This window comes from Notolepis coatsorum (assembly GCF_963971535.1).
Source record: "Notolepis coatsorum genome assembly, chromosome: 18".
Lineage (NCBI taxonomy): Eukaryota > Metazoa > Chordata > Actinopteri > Aulopiformes > Paralepididae > Notolepis > Notolepis coatsorum.
This window is the reverse complement of record NC_140182.1, coordinates 1,303,849-1,319,257: the sequence shown is the minus strand read 5'-3', so window position 1 is coordinate 1,319,257 and position 15,409 is coordinate 1,303,849. Positions and strand designations below refer to the sequence as shown.

The 15,409-nt window shown below is 42.6% G+C and overlaps 1 protein-coding gene across 1 annotated transcript in view; it reads left to right on the top strand.

Moving 5' to 3' along the window:
* Positions 1-924: 924 nt before the first annotated feature.
* Positions 925-15,409, top strand: part of hyal6 (hyaluronoglucosaminidase 6) — a gene marked incomplete at both ends in the record, with an annotated part of 17,475 nt that continues 2,990 nt past the window's right edge. Inside the window, 2 exons of the mRNA XM_084334352.1 lie at positions 925-1,779; positions 6,849-6,938. Coding sequence (XP_084190478.1) covers positions 925-1,779; positions 6,849-6,938 — 945 coding nt within the window. The remainder of the gene's footprint in view (positions 1,780-6,848; positions 6,939-15,409) is intronic.

Below are 15,409 nucleotides of genomic sequence, written 5' to 3'. Positions count from 1 at the left end.
TATCCGTAGATACTATATCTATATCTGTACATATACCTTAGTATATAGTGTCTTTAGTTTATACCTGTATCACTGTACATATTGGTATTACAACTCTGTATACATCTGATTAGCAGTACACCCAGTAGTACTAATTTATATATGTTATACACAGTTTAATCACCTGTACGTTGTATTATATTACTGTTGCACTTTACTGTTACATTTGCACTCTGGTTGGATGCCAAACCTCTTCTCGTTGTGCTGTACTGTACAGTACTTGTGACGATACATTTGAATAAAATGTTATCTAATCTAATCTAATTCACGGTATATGAGCATTAGTGTGTGTCATATAAGCTGTTTTAAACCTTGGTACTGGCCCCAAAGGAAAATCTACATCTAATTAAGACACATTCTTTATACATAAATATCATAATTGTTACATTTGAATTGATCACCCATTCAGGATATTAGCCATGCGGACGGAGAACAAAGACCCCGTTAGATTTGACGAGGTCCAGTCGTGAGCCCGTTCAGTCGGCCGGCACCTTCCTGTGAGAACAGAGGGGCATTGTGCCGCCGCGTGGAATCTGGAGCAGGGCAGCTCCACGAGCCTCGCCCGCATGTCTCCTCACCAGCTGCACTGATTATCTCTGCCCTCTCACCCGCATGTCTCCTCACCAGCTGCACTGATTATCTCTGCCCTCTCACCCGCATGTCTCCTCCCCAGCTGCACTGATTATCTCTGCCCTCTGAGGCCTGTGATGTCGTTACTTTCTCCACAAAGATGTTTGTCTTTTCACGTCTGATTATAGGACCAACTGATTACTCCATGAGGACCCGGGGGCCATGGCGGCGCTGATTGGGCCCTGTCTCCTGGCGCTGGCGCTGTGTGCCGCGGTGGGAGCGGCGGCGCTGGAGGTCCGGGGGGCCGAGCGGATGATGAAACCGGCCCGGGCTCCCCTCATCCCCCACCGGCCCTTCGTGGTGGTCTGGAACGCCCCCACGGAGTCCTGCCGCTTCCGCTTCCGGGTGGACCTGGACCTGAGCGTGTTCGACATCGTGGCCAACCTCAACGAGACGCTGAGCGGGCCCAACGTCACCATCTTCTACCACAGCCACCTGGGCTACTACCCGTACTACTCCAGCTCGGGGGTGCCCGTCAACGGGGGCCTGCCGCAGAACCAGAGCCTCTCCAAGCACCTGAGCAAGGCGCGGTCCGACATAGACAAGCTCATCCCCCACAAGGACTTCCGGGGCCTCGGCGTCATCGACTGGGAGAACTGGAGGCCCCAGTGGGTCCGCAACTGGGGCTCCAAGGACATCTACCGCAACAAGTCCAAGGACCAGATCCGGAAGCTGCACCCCGCCTGGCCGGAGAGCAAGGTGGAGAAGGAGGCCAAGGAGGGCTTCGAGAGCGCCGGCCGGGCCTTCATGAACGCCACGCTGCTGCTGGCCGAGGGCCGGAGACCCGACGGCCTCTGGGGGTTCTACCTGTTCCCCGACTGCTACAACTACGGCTACAAGACGCACCCGCAGCGCTACACGGGCGAGTGCCCCAACGTGGAGCATGTCCGCAACGACCACCTGATGTGGCTGTGGAGGGAGAGCACGGCCCTCTTCCCCTCCATCTACCTGGACTACGAGCTGCGGTCGTCCGCGCACGCCGTCAAGTTCGTCCACTACCGGGTCAAGGAGGCCATGAGGATCGCGTCCATCGCCCGCGCCGACGCCACGCTGCCGGTGTTCGTCTACTCCAGGCCGTTCTACGCGTACACCTTCGTGGTCCTTTCTGAGGTGAGGAGGAGGAGTGTATTGATTGATTGATTGATTGATTGATTGATTGATTGATTGATTGATTGATTGATTGATTGAAAACTTTATTAACAGAATGGGTACAATACAGTACAGCTCAATACACACAATTGTTAAGGGGATGCAGACCAGAGAAAGACTGTTTACATCAGGGTCCCCCATTTTCAATTCATGACATTTATGACATACAAGACATACAGATATACTGATATATATCATGACATTTATGACATACAAGACATACAGATATACTGATATATATCACAACATTTATGACATACAAGACATACAGATATACTGATATATATCACAACATTTATGACATACAAGACATACAGATATACTGATATATATCATGACATTTATGACATACAAGACATACAGATATACTGATATATATCACAACATTTATGACATACAAGACATACAGATATACTGATATATATCATGACATTTATGACATACAAGACATACAGATATACTGATATATATCACAACATTTATGACATACAAGACATACAGATATACTGATATATATCATGACATTTATGACATACAAGACATACAGATATACTGATATATATCATGACATTTATGACATACAAGACATACAGATATACTGATATATATCACAACATTTATGACATACAAGACATACAGATATACTGATATATATCACGACATTTATGACATACAAGACATACAGATATACTGATATATATCATGACATTTATGACATACAAGACATACAGATATACTGATATATATCACAACATTTATGACATACAAGACATACAGATATACTGATATATATCACGACATTTATGACATACAAGACATACAGATATACTGATATATATCATGACATTTATGACATACAAGACATACAGGTATATAGTACTGTTACATTTGTGACATACACGTTATGCAAATATACAGTACTGTTAAACAGAGATCCTAACAGAAGATATACGAGGGGGAGGAGATTGTACATTGGGAGGGGGTGGGTGGGGGGAGGGGGTGTGCACGTTTTTGCAAGGAATTGTAGCCTCCCGTAGGTGCTCTTTGAGAGCGGTTTTGTAAGAGAAAGAGGAGTGTAGGCCATCTGAACAGTCTGGTTTTTATGACGGAAAATGGATGTTTGCAGATATTTGGATATTGGGAACGTTTTTAATTATAAGGTTCTATCAGACATTTTGGTCATTCTATTATTCTTATATTGTATCTCTACAAACAGGTACCCGTGTTAAATGTTTATTTAAGTATACATTTTCTTTTATTAAAATGTTTATATTCTGCTCTATGGGATATGAAAACTTTAAAGTGTGATATCTCAAAACTACTCTGAATGCAGATAGAACCTTATGATTCTACGCTCATTATGTGAAGAAAAATCCTGAACATTCACAAACACATTTTTATAAAATGACATAGTATTTTTCGCATTAAGCTGATGTTTGTTTATTAACCAGTCAGTCATTATCGGATAAATACTATCTGCCCTCAGTCTCATCTTCCTCCCATGTTCTGTCTCAAAACAACAGTATGGAGACTGCATGGCCCTTAAAGGAACACAGCAACATTATGGGAAATGTGCTTATCGTCTTCTCCAGAGTCAGACAAGAAGATAGATACCAGTTTTCTCTTTGTACGTTCACTAGAAAGATATGCGGCTGCAAGCTACTGTAGCCTAGCTTAGCTTAGCACAAATTAATGGAAGTGGATACAGACCAGCTAACCTGGTGTTTTAAGCTAGGCTAGTGGTTCGTATCCGCCTTCCATTAATTTGTGCTAAGCTAGGCTATCTTGCAGCCGCATAATCTTTCTACTGAACGCACAGAGAGGAAACTGGTATCTATCTTCCTGAGACCTTCTTGACTCTGGAGAAGACGTGAGTGCATTTTCAGAATCAGAATCAGAATCAGAAAGGTCTTTATTGCCAAGTAGTTTTCACATACAAGGAATTAGCTTTGGTCGTTTTCGGTGTGACATTAACGGACAGACATTGGGTCTCATTCACCAACATTGTTATAAGATTTCTCTTACGACAACCTCCTTGGAAGGAAGGTCACAGGAGAAAGTCGAGGACAATTACACCCGGATTCACCAACGCGTGGAGAGGCTGTCTTAACCCGCCAAATACGTGCGTAATGAATGAACGCAGTAGGCTTATATTATTCTAATGACGTGTTTTATTAGGAGCTCACAGACGCTGCGCTGCCATAGTAGTAATTTCTACGACACAGACATGTATCACAGTTCCACTACAGTACAGTACACATCTTAGCGTTACATCTCCACAGAGTCCGCTCACAGTACACCCGACTCTGTGGCGGCCTTAAGATGTGTACTGTACTTACTGTACGTATAGGGCAGAGCATATAGTATCTACTAAATCCTAATGAAACAATTCATTAGAATAATATAACCCTACTGTTCATTCATTAGACACGTAGGCTATACAGTGTGTGTGTGTGTGTGTGTGTGTGTGTGTGTGTGTGTGTGTGTGTGTGTGTGTGTGTGTGTGTGTGTGTGCGCGCTGAACGTGGCCAGGAGCGCGCAACAAGACGGTATAAATATGGAATATTAATACATTCTATTCCACTATAGATATATATATCCACACGATTAGCTTTAGTTCTTATTTATTTATCCACTGTCATTTGCAGTGTTGGTGTAGTGCTATTATTTATTTTCAGACATAGGACCGAATCCAAGAGAAGGGACCGTTGGTGAATCCCAAAATCGGCCCGAAAATGTCTCAAGACCAAAATGTGTCAGATCTTTTGTCCTAAGTCCGTTGGTGAATGAGACCCAATAACAGACAGATAATACAATAAAGAGGTGGAGTAAAATAAAATGAATTATGAACTAAGTTAAAGACAATAGAATATAATATAATTATGAAATCAAATATAGGCCAGGGCTGTATAAGTGTAAATAAAAAAATGTATTAAAGAAAATTGGATATCAACTCAATTAAATATAGCACAATAGAATATAGCACAATTATAAGTAAAAGTACAGTGAAGTATGAACAAGTATGTTTTGATTGTATATAGCATCCATTTTTGCTGTTAGCTTTAACTTTCGCTACCAAACATTAGACCTATATGTCAGTTACAGTTAACGAATCTAACAACATAAGTAGATGCTAGATGCTTTGCATTGTGGGATAGATTAGGAGGGTTGAGTGACATCAAACATGGGGGCGGACATAAAGGCCATGACAGACCGCTGCACCTCCACGTTACAGTGAGCTCATGGGAGAGAGAGTGGGGCGAGAACATTAATGAATGTGGATGAGAGCCTTGATGTAAGTGGTTGTAGCTACGGCTGTGGGGGTGCTGGAGACACGATCCAATAGACTTTTATACGCCTGAGTCTCCTGAACATGGAGAGACCGATCCCAAGTCGATCAGCACTTTCTCAGCCGACCTATAGTCACTTTTCCGCACCTACTCCCCAAACTCTGCACCCGCGCAGATTGATGAACCTATATCTCTGGACAATCCAGAGAGACTCCGTGGGCAATCTGCGCATGTGGAGTTGGGGAGTAGGTGCTGAAAAAGTGACTATAGCTCGGCAGAGAAAGTGCCGATCGACTTGGGATCGGTCTCTCCGTGTTCAGGAGACTCAGGCGTATATAAAAGTATATTGGATCGTGTCTCCAGCGCCCCCCCCACAGCCGCAGCTACAACCACTTACGCCAAGGCTTTCATCCACATTGATAAATGTTGCGGTGGTCTATGGATCGTATTGTCTCACTGTGGTCTGGATTCTTCTGAGTGTCAATCTTCTGAATCAATCAATAAATCAATTACATTTTAAATGCCCCCTGGGAAAGTGTCGGTCAGAGTCATTTAAACTAGGTCACTGTGGCCGAGAGACGAGGCCTCACTAGAGAAATACATTGTCAGTAACAATCTTATGAATCAATCCAGTAGGAGTTATTTAAGCGACTGCACAGGCAACACGGAAATGGGGAAATGACCGGATATCCACCTGATTCACGCTCAGAGCTCACAGGCGGCTGGGCGGAAGCGTTTGGACATGGCGGAGCCAACGCCTCTGTCTTGAGACACTTAAAGAAACTCTACCTGACGCCAGCTGCCCAGTGGTTTCCAATAGCTAGTTGTTGTTTTTTTTAGATTACTTTTCCTTTTTAATTATCTCCTGATATATTTGCACGAGACAAAATACAGATGGCTCCTTTAGAAGAAAGGAGGTGGTTGAGGTGGAATCAGAGGCGAAATGAAGGAAACAAACATTGACACAATTTCTAAAGGAATATTTGTGTGTTTGTAATTAACTACCTTAAATGCATTATCAAAAGTAGTTAATTACAGAAAAAACTTGTTTTTAATTTACAAAATGTGCTGCAAAATGTAGTGATCAACAGGCTACCATTGTTGACTATTCACACCAACACCTGCCTATGTCTTTGTTTTGTTGGCACAGGAATCCTTCATTCCGACAGCCATCAGACTTCATAACGCATCACTGAGCACAGGGGTCAGGGGTCAGGGGTCAGGGACAGTACTATCTGACATAATCTTCCTGCACTTTTCCTTTTTTTTTACTAATCGACATTTTACAATTAAACTTTTTACTGTACACTGACTGACTGACTGTCAACCATTATCTGAATAAAATTAAAAAAAAAAAAAAAATCTAACCCTAACTAACCATACTGTCATGCACTTGTCCTAATAAACTAACCTACACTGTAGCACTCAACACTTTGATGAACATTGTTACTCAGCTGATAGAGTTGTGCTCTTCCTGATGGCTTGTCGTACAGAACTTGTAAGTCGCTTTGGATAAAAGCGTCAGCTAAATGACTAAATGTAAATGTAAATGTATGTTTTACATTTTAGAATGCATATACATAACAGAATGTATATCCCAGACCGTATTTTATTCTTTATTCTTATTCGTGACTTTTGTTTCCGGCTACCTAAATGTTTACTGTTTACTGTGAGCGAGTGTCGAATTTCCCTCGGGATGAATAAAGTATTTCTATTCTCTTCCATTGTGTTGTGTTGCAGCGTGACCTGGTCCACACCATCGGGGAGAGCGCGGCGCTGGGCGCGGCGGGGGTGGTGCTCTGGGGCTCGTCGGAGTACGCTCGCTCACAGGTAAAGAGAGCATGTGGTACAGGGGGCTGTGGGAACATAGGGCTGTGGGAACATAGGGCATAATTTTGAGTCAAAAAAATATCTTAGAAATGTGGGAACATAAAGGGCGGTTAGGTGGTCGAGCGGAGATTGCGTTCGTCACCAGCCCCGGAGCTGTGAGCCTGGTTCGCCTGTTCGAATCCAGCTCACAGCTCCGGGGTTGTCACCAGCTTGGCTGGCCATCTGCACTGATACAATTGGCTGTATCAGAGGGTGGGAGAAGCTTGCGGGGTGGGTCCGGGTCGTTGTAAACAGCGACTCCTACAGTTCGGTCGGGGCGCCTGCTAAGCGCGGATTGGACGTGAGGGGGATAGTGTGGTCCTCCCACACGCTACGCCCTCTCAATGAGAATCCGCGCTGCCAGGTGAAAAGAAGCGGTGATTGGCTGGACGTGTGTCGGAGGAAGCACGTGGTAGCCTCCACTCTCCCAGATGATCTGACTGTGGGGGGTAAAGCGCAGCGACCAGGAAGGGACTGGGAATTGGCATACGACTAACATTGGGATGGGAGAAAATCGGAGGAAAATGGAGGGGGAAAAAGACCAATAAAAAAAAAAAAAAAAAAATGTGGGAACATAGGTGTGACATCCTCCGGGCTCGACGCATTACACAAGTAGATTTCTTGTACTGATTTTAATGAAGCTTTGTCCAATCTCCATCCAAACCGTAAAATCTGTATAACATACAAATGCATACAAATGATACCATTAACATTGAAAGTCCATTAAAACCGTAGTTAGAACACCAACTGTCACATATACCAAATCATCATCCATAACAATCAATACCTTATTGGCTGCGTGCCAGTATAAGAGAACATCGATGCGTTCTGGTGTTATGTCTTTAATCCTTATCTTGGTAGATTGTCTTGTTAGGTTGTCTTGGTGGATTGTCTTTTACTTGTTGGGATTGACAGGAAAGTCAATAATCCACCCACAGTCATGTCGCAACTCAAGAGCAGGAAGGCGGAAACACGTCACCGGATACCAGGTGGACCAAGTCTCGTGAGACTAAAATAATTGCACAAACAAATAGAAATCGTGCGCCACTCATATACCTTATATAAATGTATAAACCCATAAGAAATACAATCGTGTGTATTATTATTAATATGCAAAAATAAGCATATCAAATTGTAAACGAATATAACTATATAACACTTTCAGTGCCACCAGGTGGCGCCAGAGTTAGCGCTTGAATGCCACCATCCACTTTAATGTTATCGTTAATATCGCCTAATCTATGTTTTAAATTATGGCTAATCTGCCCCTCGCTTATCAAAGAATCCTTTTCCAGTCAGTGCTGTCAAGGCAGATTGGTTTTTTATCGCTTCATTTCCGTTTGAGAGCATTTTGAAAAGCACCCATTTTGAGGTAAAAAACAGTCCATTCTGGGCCATTCTATGATAATCGTCTTTTACTGGAATATTCCAGAACGTTGATATTTGTCTGCCTATTTATGAATCGTTTTCAAATAAACGCTAGATGATCAATATTATACGTACACCAGTGGAGGTTTCTCTATGACAACACGTGAAACACAAATTCACTCATAATTCATAATTATTATTAATTTACATATATATATACATTTATTTTATTTATATATATATAAAAAAATTATTTTTTTAATTATTATTATTTTATATTTTTTTATTAGAAAAGTTTTCCTCTGTAAAAAAAATGTCAGTGAATTTTTTCTTTTAAAAAAATGGCCAAAATTGACAGCTCTGAGCAGGCCTGCACTGCAGTAATGACTGCAGTAATTATTCGTGAAGAAAACTTCACAGGTGTGACCCAATGTTATATAAATAATAAATAACAGCCAATCGAAATAGGCTATTAACTTCGTCTAAGCACGGTCTGTGCAGTTAAACTCTCGCCATTGAATGGAGGGTTGAATGATTGACAGCCCTTGCCATCCAATACATGGAGGTTGAATATGATTGGCAGCCTTGCAAATCCAATCAGAGATTGCTGCATTGCAAAGTCAAAACGGGTCCATCTGCAGGGTAGGTTTAGCTCTGGCCAATCTCAAGTTTCTCAAGTTTCTTTATTAGTTGTCATACAGAAGTACAGAATACTTTTATACAAAATGTAACTGAAATAAGCATTTTGTATAAAAGTATTCTGTACTTCTGTATGACAACTAATAAAGAAACTTGAGAAACTTGAGATTGGCCAGAGCTAACCCTAACCTCCGACCCTGCAGATGGACCCATTTTGACTGTTTGAAAGAGCAAGGAAGTAGTTTAGTTGTTGTTTAGTAGAAGTAAGCTGTACAGCTATAACAAGTAAAGTCAGGCTAAATTAAACTTTGCGCCAACATTAGGACCGAAGTATAAACCAGCAACTGAGCAACATGAAGAAGTGGATCAGAAAAAACGTTGTGGATGAAAAAGTAAGTAGGCTAGTGTTTGTAAAAGCTTGTATGCTAACAGTAGCTAGCCATCTTAGCCTACATCACAATGATAATCACCAAGCTAACTTACTGTACACACTGTAGGGCTGGGCAATTAATCAAAACAGAATCGCGATATCGATTCATAGACCTATGCAATCTCATTTCTAAGTTATGACTATTTTTTTTTATAATTTTTTTTTATTTTTTTTTACTTTTTAAATTATTTTATCTGGGTTGAACATGATTTGTGGAACTCCCTCTGGTGTTGTGGTCGTGGTATTCACTGACCTTTGGGAAGTATTCCGACATGCACATGGGTATCTTAGTGGTGTAGTGTATCTTGTAGACCAGGCCCATTGCAAGTTGCTGTACTCTGTCGTCTACTCTCTAAGCCATCCTAGGTTGTCAAAGTGGGCAGGGGTGAGGTGGGTTTTAGGAGTAAGGTCAAGCAGTAGTCTGACCAGTTTGTTTTGTGATGTTTGTAATCTTGTTTTTAGTGCCTTTGAGGTGCTTTGGTACCATGAGGTGCAAGCATAGTCGTAGTACCCTTGAATGAGTGCTCCTGTTAGAGTCTTCAAGGTATTCTTGTTTACCAGAGAGGAGATCCGGTACAGGAATCTAGTTTGTTGGTTGACTTAGTTTTATTACATTGGATCCCATTTTGTCACAGGAATGATTTGCCTCTATAGGATGGAACCCAGGTAGGGAATTTCATCTTTCCTTTTAAGATAAGATAAGATATTCCTTTATTGATCCCCTTGGGGAAATTCAGGCATCATAGCAGCATGGGGGAAGGGGGGGGGGGGTACAGGTAGTGAAAACAACACAAGCAGTGTAAACAAATAGGTCAATATAATTTACTATCTAACTAACTGAAATATATTTTCACAGTGTCACATAAGGTGCAGTATGCATAAGGTAGTGTTATAATTTACTATCTAACTAACTGAAATATACATTATTCATTATTCACAGTATCACAGTATCCACATAAGGTGCAGTATGCCTAAGGTAGTGTAAGTTGTCCTCCTTGGGTTCCTATAAGTCCCAGGTCGATGTCTGGCAGCAGTTGCTGCCCACTGTTGTGGAGCCTGATGGCCACTGGTATGAAGGACTGTCCGAGGCGGTTAGTTGAGTGTCGGGGGGGTATGAGTCTGTGGCTTCCTTGTCACCTTCACCTAATATGTTTTGATCTGGTCAGGTGCGCTGTCACCTAAAATGTTTTGATCTGATCAGGTGCGCTGTCACCTAAAATGTTTTGATCTGATCAGGTGCGCTGTCACTTAATATGTTTTGATCTGGTCAGGTGGGCTGTCACCTAATATGATTTCATCTGGTCAGGTGTCACCTAATGTTAATATGTTTTCATCTGTGTCCACTGACCACTGACACACAGTGGGGGATGTTTTAAAAATATAATTTAATATATAATATAATATAATAATTTGTGCTTCACCTAAAAATTTGGTCAGCAGCCTCCACTGCGTACACGCACGCCCATTCGAGCCGCGCACTGATAATCGCCGTGTTCATTTCCTCTTGGATTTTTACAGTGAAACCGATAGAGGACATTTCACAAAACAGCTTATATCTTCATCAAAATGAGTCTGATTATCCTAACACTGATAACATAGATTCCTTACCTGACATCAGATGGTATCCAACTGGTATATTCCAATTCCTGATCACCATTCAAAAAAATCGATAAGTGTATAGATCCAACGTGTGTACAGTAGAACACATGATTCCGCGGGGCTCAGAGGCTCCAGAATGAACTCTGGTAACCCCGGCTGCATCAGTGAACTGGAAAATGTGGAGTACAGGATTTTTTTCCCCATCCATTTTCATTGAGCCCATTCCAAAATCCCTTATGTCATCTGGGAGATGATAGGGGGCGCTTTTTTCCACATCTGATCGCCGGCGGCTCTCGGGGTAGACTAGGGTAGGCTCGCGTGATGCAATATGATTTCAGATCGCTAAAAAAAGAAAATAAAAAATTATCCGAGAAATCTTGTGAGTGGCTTTCAACGAGATATTAATAATTCCGAGAAAACTTGTGAGTGGCATAGAAAGTGTTCAACTGTTAACCATAGCTGCAGTTACAATAGGGCTGTGGGACCATAACCATTGGGCTGTGGGACCATTGGGCTGTGGGACCATAGGGCTGTGGGACCATTGGGCTGTGGGACCATAGGGCTGTGGGACCATTGGGCTGTGGGAACATTGGGCTGTAGGAACATAGGGCTGTGGGACCATTGGTCTGTGGGAACATTGGGCTGTGGGAACATTGGGCTGTGGGACCATTGGGCTGTAGGAACATAGGCATGCTCCCGGCAAATTAACATAGACTGAAATCAACTTTTGATCTCCCGGGCATTGGTATGTCGTTACATTTAGTTACTCAGAAGCATTCCATATGACCTAACCATCAAATCGGGGGCCACTCAGTCAAACGCTTACCCCGAAGTTGTTGACATGCAACATCTGAACATTTCAATGCGGTGTCTGTTTACTGGGTGATGCCGTGATGAATCGAATGCGACTTGGAGTGAAAATAAATAACACTAATCAAGATGTCAGCTCCCAGTAAACAGACATACTTCCAATTTTGAGAAATTGGACCTTTTCAACAACTTCGGGGTGAGTGTTTGACAAATAAGTGGCCTGGACTTTTTATTTCAGTCCGGTTGTTGTGATATGATGCGAGCGAAGCGTAGAATACAGACGAACTAGGAAAGTATTCCAAAGCTTGCTGTACAATTGTACATCTTACATTATATAAAGTAAGTTGTAAAACACTGGCATGATAGATAAAATATGTAACAGTAATTGACTGTAAGATACTGTAGGCCAGGGGTTCTCAAACTTTTTCATACCGTGACCCCAATTTGGGTCGCGACCCGTAGTTTGAGAACCACTGCTGTAGACTATATCAGAGGACGTCAGACCGCTCTCCCCTCAACTTCCCATGGTTTCCCAGAGAATCTAGTAGCTGAGCCACTGACAGGAATCAGCAGGAATCTTGAGAAAGACCTGACTGTTTAAACTTCAGCGGTCGGGGGTTCTGCTGCAATGGAGTCACATAATAACTGTTTATACGCCAGCCCAGCTATAAATCAGAACCAACGTGTGTTTGTCACATATCCCTCTCTGAGTATGTCCGCCTCAACACACCTTCAGAGGAACAGCCTCAACACACCTTCAGAGGAACAGCCCGGCCACGAGGAAGTGCCGTCTTCTCCAGAGAGAGACGAGAAGATAGAGACCCAATTTCCGCTCTGTGCGTTCAGTGAAGAGCTATCTGGCTGCGAGCTAGCCTAGCTTGGCACAAATTAATGGGTGCAGATATGAACAGCTAGCCTAGCTTGGCACAAATTAATGGGTGCAGATATGAACAGCTAGCCTAGCTTGGCACAAATTAATGGGTGCAGATATGAACAGCTAGCCTAGCTTGGCACAAATTAATGGGTGCAGATATGAACAGCTAGCCTAGCTTGGCACAAATTAATGGGTGCAGATATGAACAGCTAGCCTAGCTTGGCACAAATTAATGGGTGCAGATATGAACAGCTAGCCTAGCTTGGCACAAATTAATGGGTGCAGATATGAACAGCTAGCCTAGCTTGGCACAAATTAATGGGTGCAGATATGAACAGCTAGCCTAGCTTGGCACAAATTAATGGGTGCAGATATGAACAGCTAGCCTAGCTTGGCACAAATTAATGGGTGCAGATATGAACAGCTAGCCTAGCTTGGCACAAATTAATGGGTGCAGATATGAACAGCTAGCCTAGCTTGGCACAAATTAATGGGTGCAGATATGAACAGCTAGCCTAGCTTGGCACAAATTAATGGGTGCAGATATGAACAGCTAGCCTAGCTTGGCACAAATTAATGGGTGCAGATATGAACAGCTAGCCTAGCTTGGCACAAATTAATGGGTGCAGATATGAACAGCTAGCCTAGCTTGGCACAAATTAATGGGTGCAGATATGAACAGCTAGCCTAGCTTGGCACAAATTAATGGGTGCAGATATGAACAGCTAGCCTAGCTTGGCACAAATTAATGGGTGCAGATATGAACAGCTAGCCTAGCTTGGCACAAATTAATGGGTGCAGATATGAACAGCTAGCCTAGCTTGGCACAAATTAATGGGTGCAGATATGAACAGCTAGCCTAGCTTGGCACAAATTAATGGGTGCAGATATGAACAGCTAGCCTAGCTTGGCACAAATTAATGGGTGCAGATATGAACAGCTAGCCTAGCTTGGCACAAATTAATGGGTGCAGATATGAACAGCTAGCCTAGCTTGGCACAAATTAATGGGTGCAGATATGAACAGCTAGCCTAGCTTGGCACAAATTAATGGGTGCAGATATGAACAGCTAGCCTAGCTTGGCACAAATTAATGGGTGCAGATATGAACAGCTAGCCTAGCTTGGCACAAATTAATGGGTGCAGATATGAACAGCTAGCCTAGCTTGGCACAAATTAATGGGTGCAGATATGAACAGCTAGCCTAGCTTGGCACAAATTAATGGGTGCAGATATGAACAGCTAGCCTAGCTTGGCACAAATTAATGGGTGCAGATATGAACAGCTAGCCTAGCTTGGCACAAATTAATGGGTGCAGATATGAACAGCTAGCCTAGCTTGGCACAAATTAATGGGTGCAGATATGAACAGCTAGCCTAGCTTGGCACAAATTAATGGGTGCAGATATGAACAGCTAGCCTAGCTTGGCACAAATTAATGGGTGCAGATATGAACAGCTAGCCTAGCTTGGCACAAATTAATGGGTGCAGATATGAACAGCTAGCCTAGCTTGGCACAAATTAATGGGTGCAGATATGAACAGCTAGCCTAGCTTGGCACAAATTAATGGGTGCAGATATGAACAGCTAGCCTAGCTTGGCACAAATTAATGGGTGCAGATATGAACAGCTAGCCTAGCTTGGCACAAATTAATGGGTGCAGATATGAACAGCTAGCCTAGCTGTTGGCCAAAAACGCCCTCATTTATCAACGTTGCGTACGCACAGATATGTGCGTAACCGCTGCGTACGATAATTTCTAAGCAAAGTGTGGGACTTATCAAATTGAACTTGTGCTTGACTTTGTGCGTATATATACGCACAGCTCGGAGCATGCGTGGCTGGCGCCCGGTGGTAGAATATTATTATTGCAGTCTGCAACGCGGAAATAAGCTTCCGTGCATTACTTCCAACACTGGCGTGTTCAACTTCTGTATGACCCGTAATTCATTATAGTTCATTGTAAAATAGCGACAGTAGTGTAATTATAACGGGCTCACGCGCGAACAAGAGGTTGGCCTGCTTGTTTGGCACGGGGGGCAGACGCAGAACACCCACCTCCAAACGCCATTAAATATTGTTTCAAATAAAAAGCGACATACTATTATTTTGTGTCATGTTTCCAAATAAGATTGGCCACAACGAAATGCTTTCTACTTCAATTTGTTGGTTAGAATAGATTACCTCGCTCCGTTGAAACTTCACTGAGACTGAAAGTAAAAGAATTTTTTTTTGTGAGCTCCGCGCACAGTCGTGATAATAATAATAATAATAACAACAATAATAATAATAGCTTCATTTTATATAACGCCTTTCAAGAGACCCATGCAAGGTCGCTTTACATAGATAGGGGGGGGAAATAACAAAGTAATAAACATAGTGGACAGACACACAACATATAAATATGATGATGGGATTCAAGTTCGCGTTTTTATTGATCACATAGGCTACATGGCACGGTCCATCGTGATATTGTAGATGGATCGAGTAATAGACTGTTACTGTACCACCATGTAGCTGTCAAAGCTCCATCACAAATGCAGTTATGTGAATAGAAAGGGATTCCACTGTCGTTGCTGCCGGGAGGAAAGGCATGCTGCATGTTTTCAATTCATTAAATAAAACGGATACTTTTTGCAAGGGTTTATGACTGTCATACAAATAATCAACCAACTACATACTGTAACTTTTCAGTGCACGTTCTTATTTATATT